The 14,383-nt window shown below is 39.3% G+C and overlaps 1 protein-coding gene across 3 annotated transcripts in view; it reads left to right on the top strand.

Annotated features, from left to right (window-relative positions):
- The first annotated feature begins 1,726 nt into the window (after window positions 1–1,726).
- Window positions 1,727–14,383, top strand: part of LOC143887654 (2-oxoglutarate (2OG) and Fe(II)-dependent oxygenase superfamily protein) — a 31,574-nt gene continuing 18,917 nt past the window's right edge. For all 3 annotated transcript variants that reach the window (XM_077391766.1, XM_077391767.1, XM_077391769.1), the window contains exon 1: window positions 1,727–2,081. In XM_077391766.1, coding sequence (XP_077247881.1) covers window positions 1,812–2,081 — 270 coding nt within the window. In that variant the 5' untranslated portion in view covers window positions 1,727–1,811. The remainder of the gene's footprint in view (window positions 2,082–14,383) is intronic.

Below are 14,383 nucleotides of genomic sequence, written 5' to 3' on the forward strand. Positions count from 1 at the left end.
GGCACGTTGCATAAAACTACAAAATCTGGTCGTCCCAAGCCGACCAGGATATGACGCGTCAACAAAATGACAAAAATCTGGTCATCCCAAGCCGGCCAGGATATGGCGCGTCCACAAAACGACAAAAATCTGGTCGTCCCAGGCTGTGCAGAGGGTCTGGCCGGGCAGAGTAATTCGCTTGAAATTTCTGGTCGTCCCAGGCCGTGCAGAGGGCCTGGCCGGACAGAGTAATTCGCTTCATATTTCTAGTCGTCCCAGGTTGTGCAGAGGGCTTGGTGGGGCAGAATAATTCGCTTCATATTTCTGGTCGTCCCGGGCCGTGCAGAGGGCCTGGTCGGGCAGAGTAATTCACTTCATATTTCTGGTCGTCCTAGGCCATGCAGAGGGCTTGGCCGGGCAGAATAATTCGCTTCATATTTCTGGTCGTCCCAGGTCGTGCAGAGGGCGTGACCGGGCAGAATAATTCGCTTCATATTTCTAGTCGTCCCAGGCCGTGCAGAGGGCTTGGCCGGGCAGAATAATCCGCTTCATATTTCTGGTCGTCCCAGGCCGTGCAGAGGGCCTGGCCGGGCAGAGTAATTCACTTCATATTTCTGGTCGTCCCAGGCCGTGCAGAGTAATTCACTTCATATTTCTGGTCTTCCCAGGCCGTGCAGAGGGCTTAGCCAGGCAGAATAAATCACTTCATATCTCTGGTCGTCCCGAACCGGGCAGGGTACTAGAAACTGGCCTATGCACTTCATTCCGAACCTTGACTCATTCAACCGTTCAGGAGCGCAACCTCTCATGCTTCCCCAAGTCATCAAAATGACATGGAGAACCGGGGGGCAAATGATGTCGTATTAAAAGTCACCCCCAATTAGCTGTCGACACGTGGCCCTTGAAGGGCCCACTAAGAAGTTGGCACCAGCCCCTGAGGTAGCCAGGTAATCTACCAAGGGCAGGTAAAATCAGGCCCACACATGGGCTGACACTTGTCATGGTGTAGGTAATTCAACTACCCCAAGGCTCCCGCTATAAATAGCCTTCACAAATGCTAAGGTAGTGGACCAAATTCCTAAGAAAAAGACCATCTCTAGCTTTGATTTTCCTAATTTTGTGCCCATTACTGACTTGACTGTCGAAGGGCTCATCCGGAGCTACAACTCCGGGTTGGTCTTTTGACCTCGTATTCTGTGCAAGACATAATTTTCCTAATCAGTCACTGCTTCATCTATCACCAATTTTGGGCCTAACAATTCCTAATAGATGTCATGACGAAATGTAATGGCTTTTAGGGCACTAACTCACAGAGTTGTCCCCAGCATCAAGCCTAACCCAACCCAAAATTAAATTGGGTTGGCTTCCCAACCATATAACCCAGCCCAACATGAGAAAATGTCGACCGAATCCGAGCTGAAATCAAGTTGAGTCCGGCCCAAGTTACACCCCTAGTTTAGATTTACACCCAAACAAAAACTGCCCCGGAGCCCATGACTGATGACACCAAACCTCGGGTGTGCCTTAGTCGCAGCATGATTCAAACGGTTCGTTTGTCTGTTGGGCCACTGGGTAAATACCCCGTAGATGATCTCGAGAGGATGATCCTAATTTCAAGCCATCCGATCTATCAAGGTCAGAGGGGCTGCACATTATAGAAACCTTGACAGATCGGAGGGTTAGGATCATCCAATGAAGTGGGCCCCACTAGTGCTTTTTGAAAAATAAAGTCTCCCCTTGGCATATAATTGTCTTCTTCCTGCGCCCTAAAACCTCTGCATAGTGCAACCTGCCTTTGATACAGAAAATTTGGAAGGATAAGAAGAGAAGAGATGGAAGTAGAGGCTGAAATTTTAGAACCTTTGGAGCTCCAATTCTCAGACCTTGTTCTTCTCTCTTGTTCCTCTAGGGTTTCTTCTTTGAAAGAGCACAAAAGGCTCGAATGCCTATCCAGAGCAGTAATGGAATCCCTAGGACCGTCAGGACCCGGTCTGTTAGCAGTCACTGGAGTTCCAAAAGCATCTGCTCTCCGTCGAAGCCTTCTTCCCTTCGCTCGGAAGCTCGCGCTACTCAGAAATGAAGATCGTCGTCGAATTCTCAAGGTAATCTGAACTGTAATTGACTCTTTAATGCTTAATAACTTCTTTCGTTTCTTTTCTTTTCAAGTCTTGAAGTTTTCTGTCGGAATCTTGTTTTATGTTTCGTGAATGGAATGTGATTATAAGATTACATTAAACCAGTAAAAGTCTAGGGTTTTGAGTTTATTTCCTATATCGGTAGTATGGAGAAGGGAAGCAAAACAGTTGTTTGATAATCTGCATTCAGAAGAAAATATGCATGAAATTTGTTAATAAATCCAACACACAGGGTCATCACATTGGTTTTGGGCTTGTTAAGTTGAGGTTATTCTTCATTTGTTCTTCTAATTTTGCACATTTCCACAGTTTGAACTGGGTAAGACCTTCTCCAACTTTCAAGCTAACTGTGTTGGCTCACTGGGGTTGGTTTGACTGCTGTGCGATTTTGTTTGGGCAATACTTATATGACATTTGAAGAAACAGAACATGATCAAGTTTGAAGAGGAACTTCATGCTGTCTCAGTGTACTTTGTACCTGCTCCCCTGCTTTTTGAGCTGTTTAATTTGGTTTGAATGCTCTATTATTAACTTTAACCCTAGGGCAAGCTTTCTTAAAAACTGATAAAATAATTTAAAAGAGTGCTCCTTTTTGTGCTTTCGCCCTTCTTGGTTGCTAATGAAGTTTCCCCTATTCTATTTTTTGAATTTTAAAAATTCATAAATTCAATCATGTACAAGCATTATTAAATCCCAAAAGTCCAGTAAAAAAATCTCATAATTTAGTCACACACTGGTCAACACAAACATTTCAGCTTATAGTGATTTTCCTTTAAGTAACTGTTGGATCTTTACAACTTTGATGTTATGATGGATTGGGATGCAAAGGATGACCTTGTTGTTCCAATTTTGAACAATTTCTGAATTTTTGGGATTTTTCATGTTTTTAACTATTAAAAAAATTCGGTCTTTGTAACGCACTTAAACGAGGCGGAAACACCAAAGTGTTATGTCCCGGTGGCCAAAATGAAACGACGAATGAAACAGAATTCATAACTTAGCCTCTTGCTCCTCAAGATGCTCCTTGGGCTCTAGTTCATAATTGTGCCAATCAGAGATGAGGACTGACTTGTTCACACTCTAGCGGAAGTTGAGACTCCAAAATAGAGGATGATATTCGAGTTCCATGGTTGTATGTATGTGAATGAATTCCTCAATCAGCTCTGCAAAGTCGAAGACTCCAAAATAGATGATGATATTCGAGTTCCATGGTTGTATGCATGTGAATGAATTCCTCAATCAGCTCTGCAAAGTGGAACTACTGAAAAGGTGCAATATTTCGCATAGATTCATTATTGCCAACATGTTCAAATGTTAGTAAGGCATATATTCATCGTGCTCCTCAAAATGCTCCTAGGTCTCTAATTCATCATTGTGCCAATCAGAGATGAGGATTGACTTGTTCATACTCTAGCGGAAGTCGAGACTCCAAAATAGAGGATGATATTCAAGTTCCATGGTTGTATGTATGTGAATGAATTCCTCAATCAGCTCTCCAGAGTGATACTACCAAAAGGGTGTAATATTTCCCATACATTCAATGTTGCCAGCATGTTCAAGTTTCAAAGTGACTAAACCCCACCAAACGGTGCTGAAGTGGGCATTCCCAAGTCGAGGAAATCGACAGAGATCACACATGCTCGACAAGAAAGTTACAAGGTCGAGTGCTAAAACTATTGCGGATATCTTGTTCAATGGAAAGGAAGACTACCAATGGCTTCTAGATAATGGAATAAGAGCTAATATCCAATGTGCAATTTCTTGAGGAAATCAAAGATGAAAATTCGATAGCTGAGTTCGTCCCAGCCAAGGGGAATGAGCACCCTTCCTCCACCAATGGCCGCAAGAGCAACCTGGGGTGAGCTAGTCTCAATGGCACATGTTTTTCCTAGCATTACTCTAACAAATATCATGCATCGGACCCTTTCCCTGATGCTTCCCTACGCCTTCTACATACCTCCTGTTTTCAAATGGTCAAAGAAGACATACTCAGGCCAACAATTGTGTTTTTGGACAGGACAACTCCTTGCAATCATGATTCTATCAATCCTCAGAGCTTCCATTGTTGGCTCCATATCAGGTTAATGTTTGATTTACAGCAAGCACAGAGAGCAAAATGGAAGCATAGATTATGTGGTTAACCCAAGGTTGGATATGACATCTTTTATAATAAGGCCTTTGTTTCTCTTCATATATGCATTCGTCTTCTTTTGACCATTGGAGAGGAGAAATTATAATTACCCATATAACTTCTGTATGCTGCAAAAATTCTTGTCTACCAACTACATCATTTGGAAGTTAAGATTTTGACTCGGCCCGATTTTTTCGAATTTTGTACTAGAACTGGAAAAGTTGGGTCTTGAAACTATTTTTAATAAATCCAAATTGGGGGGAGGGGGATATTCCTCTATTTACAAATAAATCTTAATTAAATGGACAATAAAAATAGTAAGAAGGGAAGAGAACTAACAAGAGGCGAGAAGAAGAAGAAAACAACTAATATGGGGTATTTCACCCAAAATTGGACATTTTATATGTTTCGTCCCGATTTTGTCCGAAATGGTAAATATACCGTTTCCGTTTTTTATTTTGGTTCGGAACGAAATGTTTTGTCCATTTTCGACAAAACCAAACGAGTTTCATAACTTAGGCAAGAAGAGTATATGCCTTAGTATCATCTTCCTCATGGTATATATCCACATTCTTCAAGTATCCTCCACTGAAAAAGAGTGCGATATTTGCTATGATTTAGTCGGCACTTTGAATTTATTGCTGACACACGTGTCGTGCCAACACTCCTTTCGATTTTTGACACCTGCAAATGTACTGCAAGAAACGTCACTTCATGTGGGCGTATCGACACATTTATGTCTGTGTCAAATTTGACATTCTATTTTGTTATTGAATATTGTGTTTATCTCTTTTATTATTAACTCTTCTTTTATTATTTATTATAAACTCTTCTTTAACTAATATTTGTTGTTATATACCCTCACCTAAAAAACGAACTCTTATCCCAAGATTTATAATTGATGAATCCTAAGATTTTTTATTTTGTTAAATGAAACCCGCATTTATATTGTTGCAAATTATGATAATATTTAGTTATTTTATATGTATGGACGTATCCCCATTTCTAGACTTTTAGGGATTTCATGTTAGACACCTCGTATCTGCGTCAAAACTCGACATACGAATCCTTCTCCACACATCATAATCATATATACTTTCCGTTTTAGCCATGTCCCCATTTATATATTTTGGAGGTTTGCTGTTGGATGGGTTTTCACCTCCGGGCGAAATAGCTACTCACAACAGAACTAGAAATCGTGTAGAACAAAAATTTTCTCGGTGATTTCGCCCATTAACCCAACATCCTAGGGTCTAGATGATCTGATGGTGATTCAAATAAAAATATAAGACATAAAAATACCTTTGTGCCTGACCGTAATATTCGCCTCTACTTGATCTACTTCTCGAACGACCACGATCTTTTCGAATGCCGCGGATCCGCAAGTTGAACCGATGGATTCCTCCAAATTGTGCAAAGGGAAATAAAATTACTCTTATTCAATTATAGGTGCTGATCATATCAGGACCTTAGATGGGAAAAACTAAAATTCTTGACGGACCTTTAATGATGTTTCGTTTTGAAACAAAAACTAGGAGAAACAAGAGAGGAGAAGAGAGAGAAGCTTTGGCCGTTTTTAAGAAAATAGTTTTTTGGGCATGAATTCCAGCCTTCCTGCTTGTAGAAAAAGTCCCTTAAAGAGTTAAATAGAGTTTGCTTTCTATTTTAAAAATTTCCTTTAATTTCTCCACAAAACTAGTTTTTAGACTTTTGAATATAATAGAAACAAACCAATAATAAACATTCATAAAACATGGTTGAACGTTTCATTCTTCTCAAGTTGGGCGTGTTGCTTTGTTTGAAAAGTTTGGTTGCGAATTTTTCTGTAAGAAAATCTCCTCTAAAATCTCAACCATATTCTCTTTTTAAATATTTACTTTTCCAATATTCTCTCCAAATAAATAGGAAAATAAGACTTGAAATAATAATTAAATATGTAAATACGAGTGGAATATGTGATCCTCTAAACGGATTCACATTTTTGCAAGTGTGACCCACCTAAGGGCAGAAACCCAAATCGTTTTTCCACTTTCCAAATTGAATTCCCGTTATAAAACTGCTGGCCAATTTTCGACTATGAAATGGCCTTTAAAAGTTCTTCGAAACAAGTACTTACACACTCATTTTGTCTTAGAGATCAAAGAGTTATGACTGTTTTAGGAAAATGAGTCTATACGCTTGTTACTTAATTTTTTCTAATTAAATAAACTTATTTCCTCTCATCCAATGGGATAAAAGCTCCATCCATAATATTCTATAATTCCCAAAATACCCCTAAGTTAACAATGAACTCTTTGGGTATTCTAAATGCGTCCTATGGCGTGTACACACCAAAGGAAATACGTAAATTTTTTCCCTAGCATCAAATGCGACGAATCTAGTCCGTCCGTGCAATCTAGTAAATGCGGGACTCTTATCCAAATGATATAAATGGGTCATTCGAGTTGTGAGTGGGATCGTTGCAGGGATCTGATGGTCGATCCTGCAGAACCCTATAATGGGCCCCACTGCGATCTTTCTCTGTAGTTAACAACTACAAACGCATTGATCAGTGGCCTCTATTGAGACGTAACCCTGAAGATGACCGTCAAATCATCATACCTTTAATCACATCTAATATGTGCAAGTCCTTTCTCCATTCCACATCTATTGAGTTGAGTCCTATGGGGGGTGGACAGTCGCTACCCCTAGGCCCACTCCATGGTATCCCTTGCAGTCAAGCAGTTACGGCCCGCAAATGCATTTGCAAAATCATTTCAAAACATGTTGTAATAAAACATTTGATTAACCATTTATCAAATATCAAATTCGCTTAGCCAAGCTATTTTCTACGCCTACTGCTCCAACCGAAACTGTAGATGATATCCCCTTAGTTGGGGTGGTGAATTCCATGTCTGGTATCACTATTAGCCTTGTGGGTTTGTCCAAGACTCCAGTTCTACCCTCTGGTGATCTCAAGAAGCACCACGATTAGATAGACCAAGAATCAAGGCCGGGCTCATAGACCAATGTGACCCCTCAGGTTCAAGGACATGTAAAGGGCCCTGTCTGGTAGAATAGCCTTACGAACTCCTGTCCACTGGCTATTCTAGTGTGATCCTGTTCAGTGTGCGATCCTATCTTCGCACCCACTCTTCTTGCTTAGAATCCACTACCCAAGTGACCTAAGAAGCACGGGTACTCTCCGGAGGCCCACGCACCCGTGTCGGGTGCGTATCGGGTGCGGGTGCTCTTGGGTACTCGTTGGGTGCTTACTCGGTACGCACCCAAACAACAAACAAAACGAAAAATCCAGTTTGGGGGTTTGGGTATGTATCGGGTGCGCACCCGGTTTGAATTAAATTCAAAATTACAGATTTACAATAGAGGGGCTGTCCCAATTAACAAAGGGGCGGGGGTGGATATATCAAAATATCTATATTATGTATAGGGAAATGATATCAACACTCCAATGTTTTAATATCACACTCTATTAGGTTGTCTTTTAGTATTTAAAGGTTATCAACAGGTTATTACAGCTCCCAAAAAGCTCTCACAAGCCCATTAAATACTAAAAGACAAGCAAGGAGAGCGTGTATATCAAAATAGTGAAATGCTGATATCATTTCCCTATATATATATATATCCCGTAATTAAAAACCTAACAACTTAGAAGTAATATTAGATTTTGGTGAAGTAATATTAGAGTTTGGTGATGTTATTGTTATTTGATTGTTCTCCAATTAAATTGTTTGAATTCTTTGACAAAAATATTTAATTTTTTAAGTTTTATAAATATATAATAAAATATAAAATATATTATATTTAGCGTACCCCCAACGTACCCATATCCTATTTTTTTTTAAAATCACATATCCACGTACCCGTATCGTGCCGTACTCGCACCCCGTACCCTTATCCGTGCTTCATTGCAAGTGACTAAGATAGCCACTTCACGACACATGCATGTAGGCAAGACTGGTGTTGGTTGTGTACAGGAGGAGATGTCCAATCTCGACCCCAACTAGGAACATGTAAGGTCTGCAAATAACTGGGATACCATATCTCCCTGCTCCCTAGGATTTGTGAATCCTTGAGCATGGTATTCCTACTTTACTATCGAAGGACGAATATGTGACGAATAACAAGCACATCACACATACTGAATCATATATTAATCATTAGATGTCATGAAATTAAACCTTTATTAATATTAATGTGACAATATATACGAAATGTACTGGCTTTTAGGGCGCTAACTCTAACAATCTTCCACTTGGCCTCAAAGCCAGTCATGCATATACTGCAGACCCATTTCCTCTGCTTCTTGTCATAACTCTTCTTGACTAAGGGACTTGGTCAAGGGATCCACCACGTTAACCTCTGAAGCACTCTAATTTATGGCTACATCACCCATGTTGATGATCTCAGGTATTGTTAGATACCACCGAAGGATGTTCTTTTACTTCGGTTGAGATCTCAGTTCCTTTGCTTGAGCACTTTGCCCCTTGTTGTAATCAGACAATATAATGGGCCTCCCAACAGAGTGTATAAACCCGAGTCCATGCGAGAACTTCTACAGCCATATAGCCTCTCTCGTACTCACCATATCTCATATGGCGATACACTATGCCTCAGTCGTAAGGTCCTAAATGGTATCTTGCTTGAAAGATTTCGTCAACTGATTAGCTAAAATGTAATATGAAACTGTTACATGCCTTTGACATCAGATTAACATCCTTGTCGATTGATCTAGTGATGATCTCATCATCCTTCTAACAGATTAATCAATGCTTACTCATTTTAAGGAACTAGAAAATATATGCTTCACCACTTCACAATGCTTAGGACATGGATCAAAAACAAAATCTGTTGACCTCAGTCACTTAGTGATGTGATCCAACCGTTGGATCATCTTTTATTCAGTTGATGGACCATTAGATTGTTATTTTTAGCGTTATTGGACTCACTTACTATTGTTTTGGTTTCTCCTAGATTTGAGAGGATGTCCTTAAAAGGCTTATTTTCATAAGTAGTAGGAGAGGGGTAGAGTGGACTTTGGCTCACTTAAGTTCTTTTATGCACATGGGGAAAATAGGGAGGGATTTGGGTCCACCAACACATAACTCACGTATATGAGAGAGGCTTGGGGGAGAAAACCCTAGTTTTTTTGGATTGAAAGAAAAGAAAGAAGTGCAAAGCACTCCACCTTCCCTTCCAAAAGGCCGACGGCCATTCTTCCTCCCCTTCTTCATTCCCTCTCTCTCTCACGCATGGAGCGAGGGTTTCTCCTCCCTTTACCCCTCACGGCTTGGTGAGTTTTCCGTCTTTCTTTCTACACATTTTCTTCTCTTCTTTTCTCTATCATTTTCTCTTGCTAGGTCCTCATATCCTTCCTCTCTTCTTTAACCTATTTTCATCATACCACCACTTCGTCCCTTTCTAGACTCGTTTCCATTGATTTCTATCATCAACCTCAACATTTTCGAAGGTTTCTTGAAGGTTACTGCTGCCCACGCATAGATCCATGCCTACCAACCACTCCCCCATCATCTTGGACTGTTATGTGAGTATTTCCTTTGGTGAATCACTGCTGCGTTTTCCGGTAAGCTTTCGGAAGCCCTGAAATCCATTTGCGTTCCCTCCTTAACCCATATTTTGCACTAGATTTGAGCCATAATCATTTCCTTGTTGTTTTAGGGTGCTTGAGCCTTGATTGATGTTTGTGGGCCCTAGTTTTAATTAATTTATTTTCCGGACAGCACACTGTTTTTTTTTTAATAAATTCAGATTTAGCCCTTTTGTGCTCTCTTCAATGCATTGGAATGTTTCTATTCAAAGGCTACTTAATTTAGAATAAGGTTGTACTGATTTTTTTCTCTCAAAATCTAACCATACGTGGGTTTTCCGGGTTGTTTTAAATCATTATGTTTGTGTTGCATTTATTTGGGTATGTTATGCATGTTACTTTGCAGGTTTAATCCCCACGAGCTCCATTAGATCTTGGTAGTTGTTGTAAGCCCTCCCGGGTTTGCACCACTTAGTGACATATATTTGGCTTGGTACTTAGCATGGCCCACATCAGACATCCTACTGCAAATATATGGAGACTGATGTTAATTCTCTACTCCCCCCTACCCATCCCAAAAGACATCATCTTGGAAAGCCTATTTCCATACTGAAATGAAATTAACCCTTTCTAGGAATCTGCAAAACTGAGCTTAGCCAGTATCCCGTCCAACTATCCTTGGATATCCATGATATTTTGTTTTCGATCCCTAAATACTTTAAGGTTCCAGAATGCAAGGTTCTCATGTCCTTCATGGTAAAGCGATTAGAAATGCATATCCTATGTAGAACAATGTCCCTATGCCATTTTCAATACGTGGGACATTATTTATACACAACACTGAAATGTATATCACAGCACTCCTACTAACCTACTTACAAACACAAGCCTTTTGGTGGGGCTAATAGAATCAAGACACAATAGGAATACATAGAGACCATCTGGATCGAATCAAGTTACTTGTCCGCATCAATGTCCTACATTGGCTCCTTGTAGCTCAGGTGATCTTGTCTCAACCCCGTCATAGTCCATTCTTTAATCTTTGCTCAGATAGACACATCTATCAACCGGACTGATCTACCTATAACCTATGTCAGAAATGTCGTTCTCGGGAATTTCTCGGCAAGGGAAAATCTTGGGATATATTAATTTTTATTCTTTTTTTTTCGGGTTTATATCGGGAAATAAACGGTAAAAAAAAATTGTTTAAAAATATATAAAAATATTAAATTTAAGAAAAAAATATAAAATAAAAATATCGTAAAAATATCGGGATAATATCGTGGTATTATTGGGATATTTTATGACAAAAATGAAAATATCGCTATATTTTTAAAATCTCGAGATTAGTTCGGGATTTTGTCATTTTATCAAAATCTTGCGATAAAAACGCTATATTTTGAAAATATCAAAGATATTTGTGACATAGCCTATAACCACATAAGAGTGTTGGAATAGGTTTAGTACTTTTATGCTCACTATCCTTATATGTCTTGTATATTGAACTTTTAGGTTTGATCAACTATCGCAACCCTTTCCCATTTGCATGCATTTAAGAAGATAACTTCTTTCAATGATGCACTATTGCGGTTTGCAAAATAATTTGGCTCACCAGGGTTTATAACTCATTATCCCCTTGGGATATCCAATAAATACATACCATTCGATCCTCGTCTCTAATTTTCAGTACCTTACTTTTTCACTTGTGCTGGAAAAATCCTATATCCTCTAAAACAATTCAATGAGGTTTTCCTGCCCGTCCATATCTAATATTGAGCCCTTGGCATTGAGCCAATTGAGACTCGATTAAGAAAATAGAGCACCATTTCTAAGGTGTAGCTCCAAAGAAACAAGTGTGCTTTGGCGAAGCTTATCATCGAACTATGTCCAACAAGGTTCGGTTTGTCTCTTTTGCAATACCATCATCAAATGACGTTGCAAAAGGAATCCACTGAGAGATAACGATTCCACTCGTACGTAAGTAGTCCTTAAACATATCCGTGAGGTATTCTTCTTCTCAATGAGAGGAAGATCTTTTCTTTACTTACCAACCAGGTTTTCTACTTCGTTTCTGAGTTCTTTGAACTATTCAAAGATCTCCAACTTGCGTTGTTTCAGGTATAGCAAGCTATACCCAGAACAATCCATAAATACGACGAAGTGGACGAACCCACCTCTACATGGATAAGAAAAAAGCTGCACACGTCATTGTGAATCGATCCTAACAATTTCTCTATCCTTCCAGTCTTGCCCTAAATGGGAATCGTTGTCATCTTAACTTTTAGATACGATTCACATATTGGATAGAGTTCCACATGGATTAGATCCAATGGAATCTCCAAAACTAATTAGTGATCCGTTCTAGGTTTCTGAGACCTCAATTGAAGGTGTCAAGGATAAGTTAGGTTTACAACGTCTCTTGCACTTTCAAGGCAACATACACAGTTTAACTGCTACACTCTCAGTAATGTTAACTTTATTTGAGTAGGGTAGGACCATTTAACCTCACAAATTTTCTGTGTTATAAAAACAATTTTTTTTTACCAAAAGTAATCTTGTATTCAAATAAAATATTTTGAAAAATTAGAAATTCTATTTTTCATTTCTTAAGGTACCGATAAATGTCCTCTCATCTATAATAATTCCCTACTTTTAAAGTAAGTTAATCTAAACAATCCTATAGTCTTGATTGCAACCATTGAGTCGTTTCGACTTGTAGGAAGAGCTTCCCTTTGGTCAACCTTCTACTTTTCTTGACTCCTTGCAATACTTGCAAATGTGTAATTGCATAAGTATCCACACCGAGGAAAGTAGGACCAATCATATTGGTTTCTACAATGAAACACAGTTCATTGCTTTTAGTCGACTATCGCCATTGTTCTTTACCATAATTGGATCATGTCTCTTGGAGTCATTCATTGCCAATTGTCTAGAAGTTTGACTCCATCCTCCTAAACATATCCTAGACATTGGCCATTATATCTACTGTTGTCATTAATCCCTAATACTGTTTTCGCAGCACGTGGATTATTGACTGCGAAGATGTGACATTTGCCATGTCCTTTCCACTATGCCACTTTACGAAGAAATTCTTATCAGTGGCATTTGGACCTAGCACTTTAAGTGCCTCTGTGGTTAGAACTTAGTTGACCCTAATCATGCCGTGATAATTCTAGTTATGTTCCTCATCCAATTTACGAATGACATTCACTTATCTTATTTGGTCATAATTGAAGGAAAACGTATGCAAAGGAAAATAAGGCTAACTCAAGCAATCATCCCCTTTTTTTAGTTTTATAGATTTCATGACATATATCCATCGGATCTGGGTTTCGATCTTCGATGGTACTGTCCATTGAACGTCTCATTTACGAGCCCCTCAACCTCGTGAATCAAGAGAAATGCAAAGATTTCTCCAATGGGCATCGGAAACTCATTCATGCAACCATGGCCATAGGCTTTGGCCATAAACCATTTTTGCCTTGAATAAACGGATTCATCCAATCTGTCATGTCCAACACAACATCCGATTTAATTTGGCCTCCAAGCATCACAATGTGTATATCCTTTGCAAGGTTTTAAATCTCGGTTTCGGTTTCGGTCATCAGCGAAACCAAAACGATATTTCACCAAAATTTCTGAAACGTTTTACTGAAATTTCTGAAATTTAGGGTGAAATTTTGTACTTCACCGAAACGTTTCACCGAAATTTCTGAAATTTTACCGAAACGAAACATTTCAGCTGAAATTTCTGAAACGTTTCTGCGAAGTTTGGTACTTTTCCGACTCAATGTGGATTTCGTTTCGTTTTCCAACGAAACCGAAATATTTCGGCCGAAATTTAAAACCATGATCCTTTGGGCTTTGATCAAGTCAAACCCACCTCCTCGGAAACGTATACAAAACTACAATGGCTTCTGCTTTGGCATATGACCACTGCAAGTTCATACACTTTCCTTATCCAACATGGATTCTGACGGTTACTCTATCTAAAGAAAATAGGATCGGCTTCTGCTTTGGCATATGATCGTCTCATTCTCTAAACTAGCCAACGGTTAGATGGCTATGGAAGGCCATGGGGTCCAATTCTCTCAATTGAATACCCCATTTAACAACTTAATATTATTAACGAGGAAATTTAATGTGGAGTATCAAATCATAGTAACCATGTTTTTAAACTAACCATCCCATGGAAAAATAAAAACATACATAGGCAATCATACAACCAACCATCCATCACATGTAAAAATAAACAAACCATCAATCAAATGGAAATATAAACATACCATGAAAACATAGATAAAAACATCCATGAACCCAATTTGGTATCTTGAATTATAAGGATTCTCCCACTGACCTTATTTTAATAAGGGAATCCCTACAACGCCATATTACCAAATTGAGGGTGAACTATGGGCAACTGAGTGCTTTCGCACTAGGGAAAATCCGCCGACCTCTAGGCAAATTTTCCGAAGGATTATATCTCTGATTTTGCCTCATCAAATGAAGCTAAGAAGGTCTGTAATATCAGCGTGCATGTCTGTCCTCGGTTGGATCGAATTCCGCCACCATCCGCTAGACAATCTTGAG

The sequence above is a fragment of the Tasmannia lanceolata genome, unplaced genomic scaffold, assembly GCF_043159265.1.
Source record: "Tasmannia lanceolata isolate RefF3 unplaced genomic scaffold, GAP_Taslan_0.1 ptg000012l, whole genome shotgun sequence".
NCBI classification, from domain to species: Eukaryota; Viridiplantae; Streptophyta; class Magnoliopsida; order Canellales; family Winteraceae; genus Tasmannia; species Tasmannia lanceolata.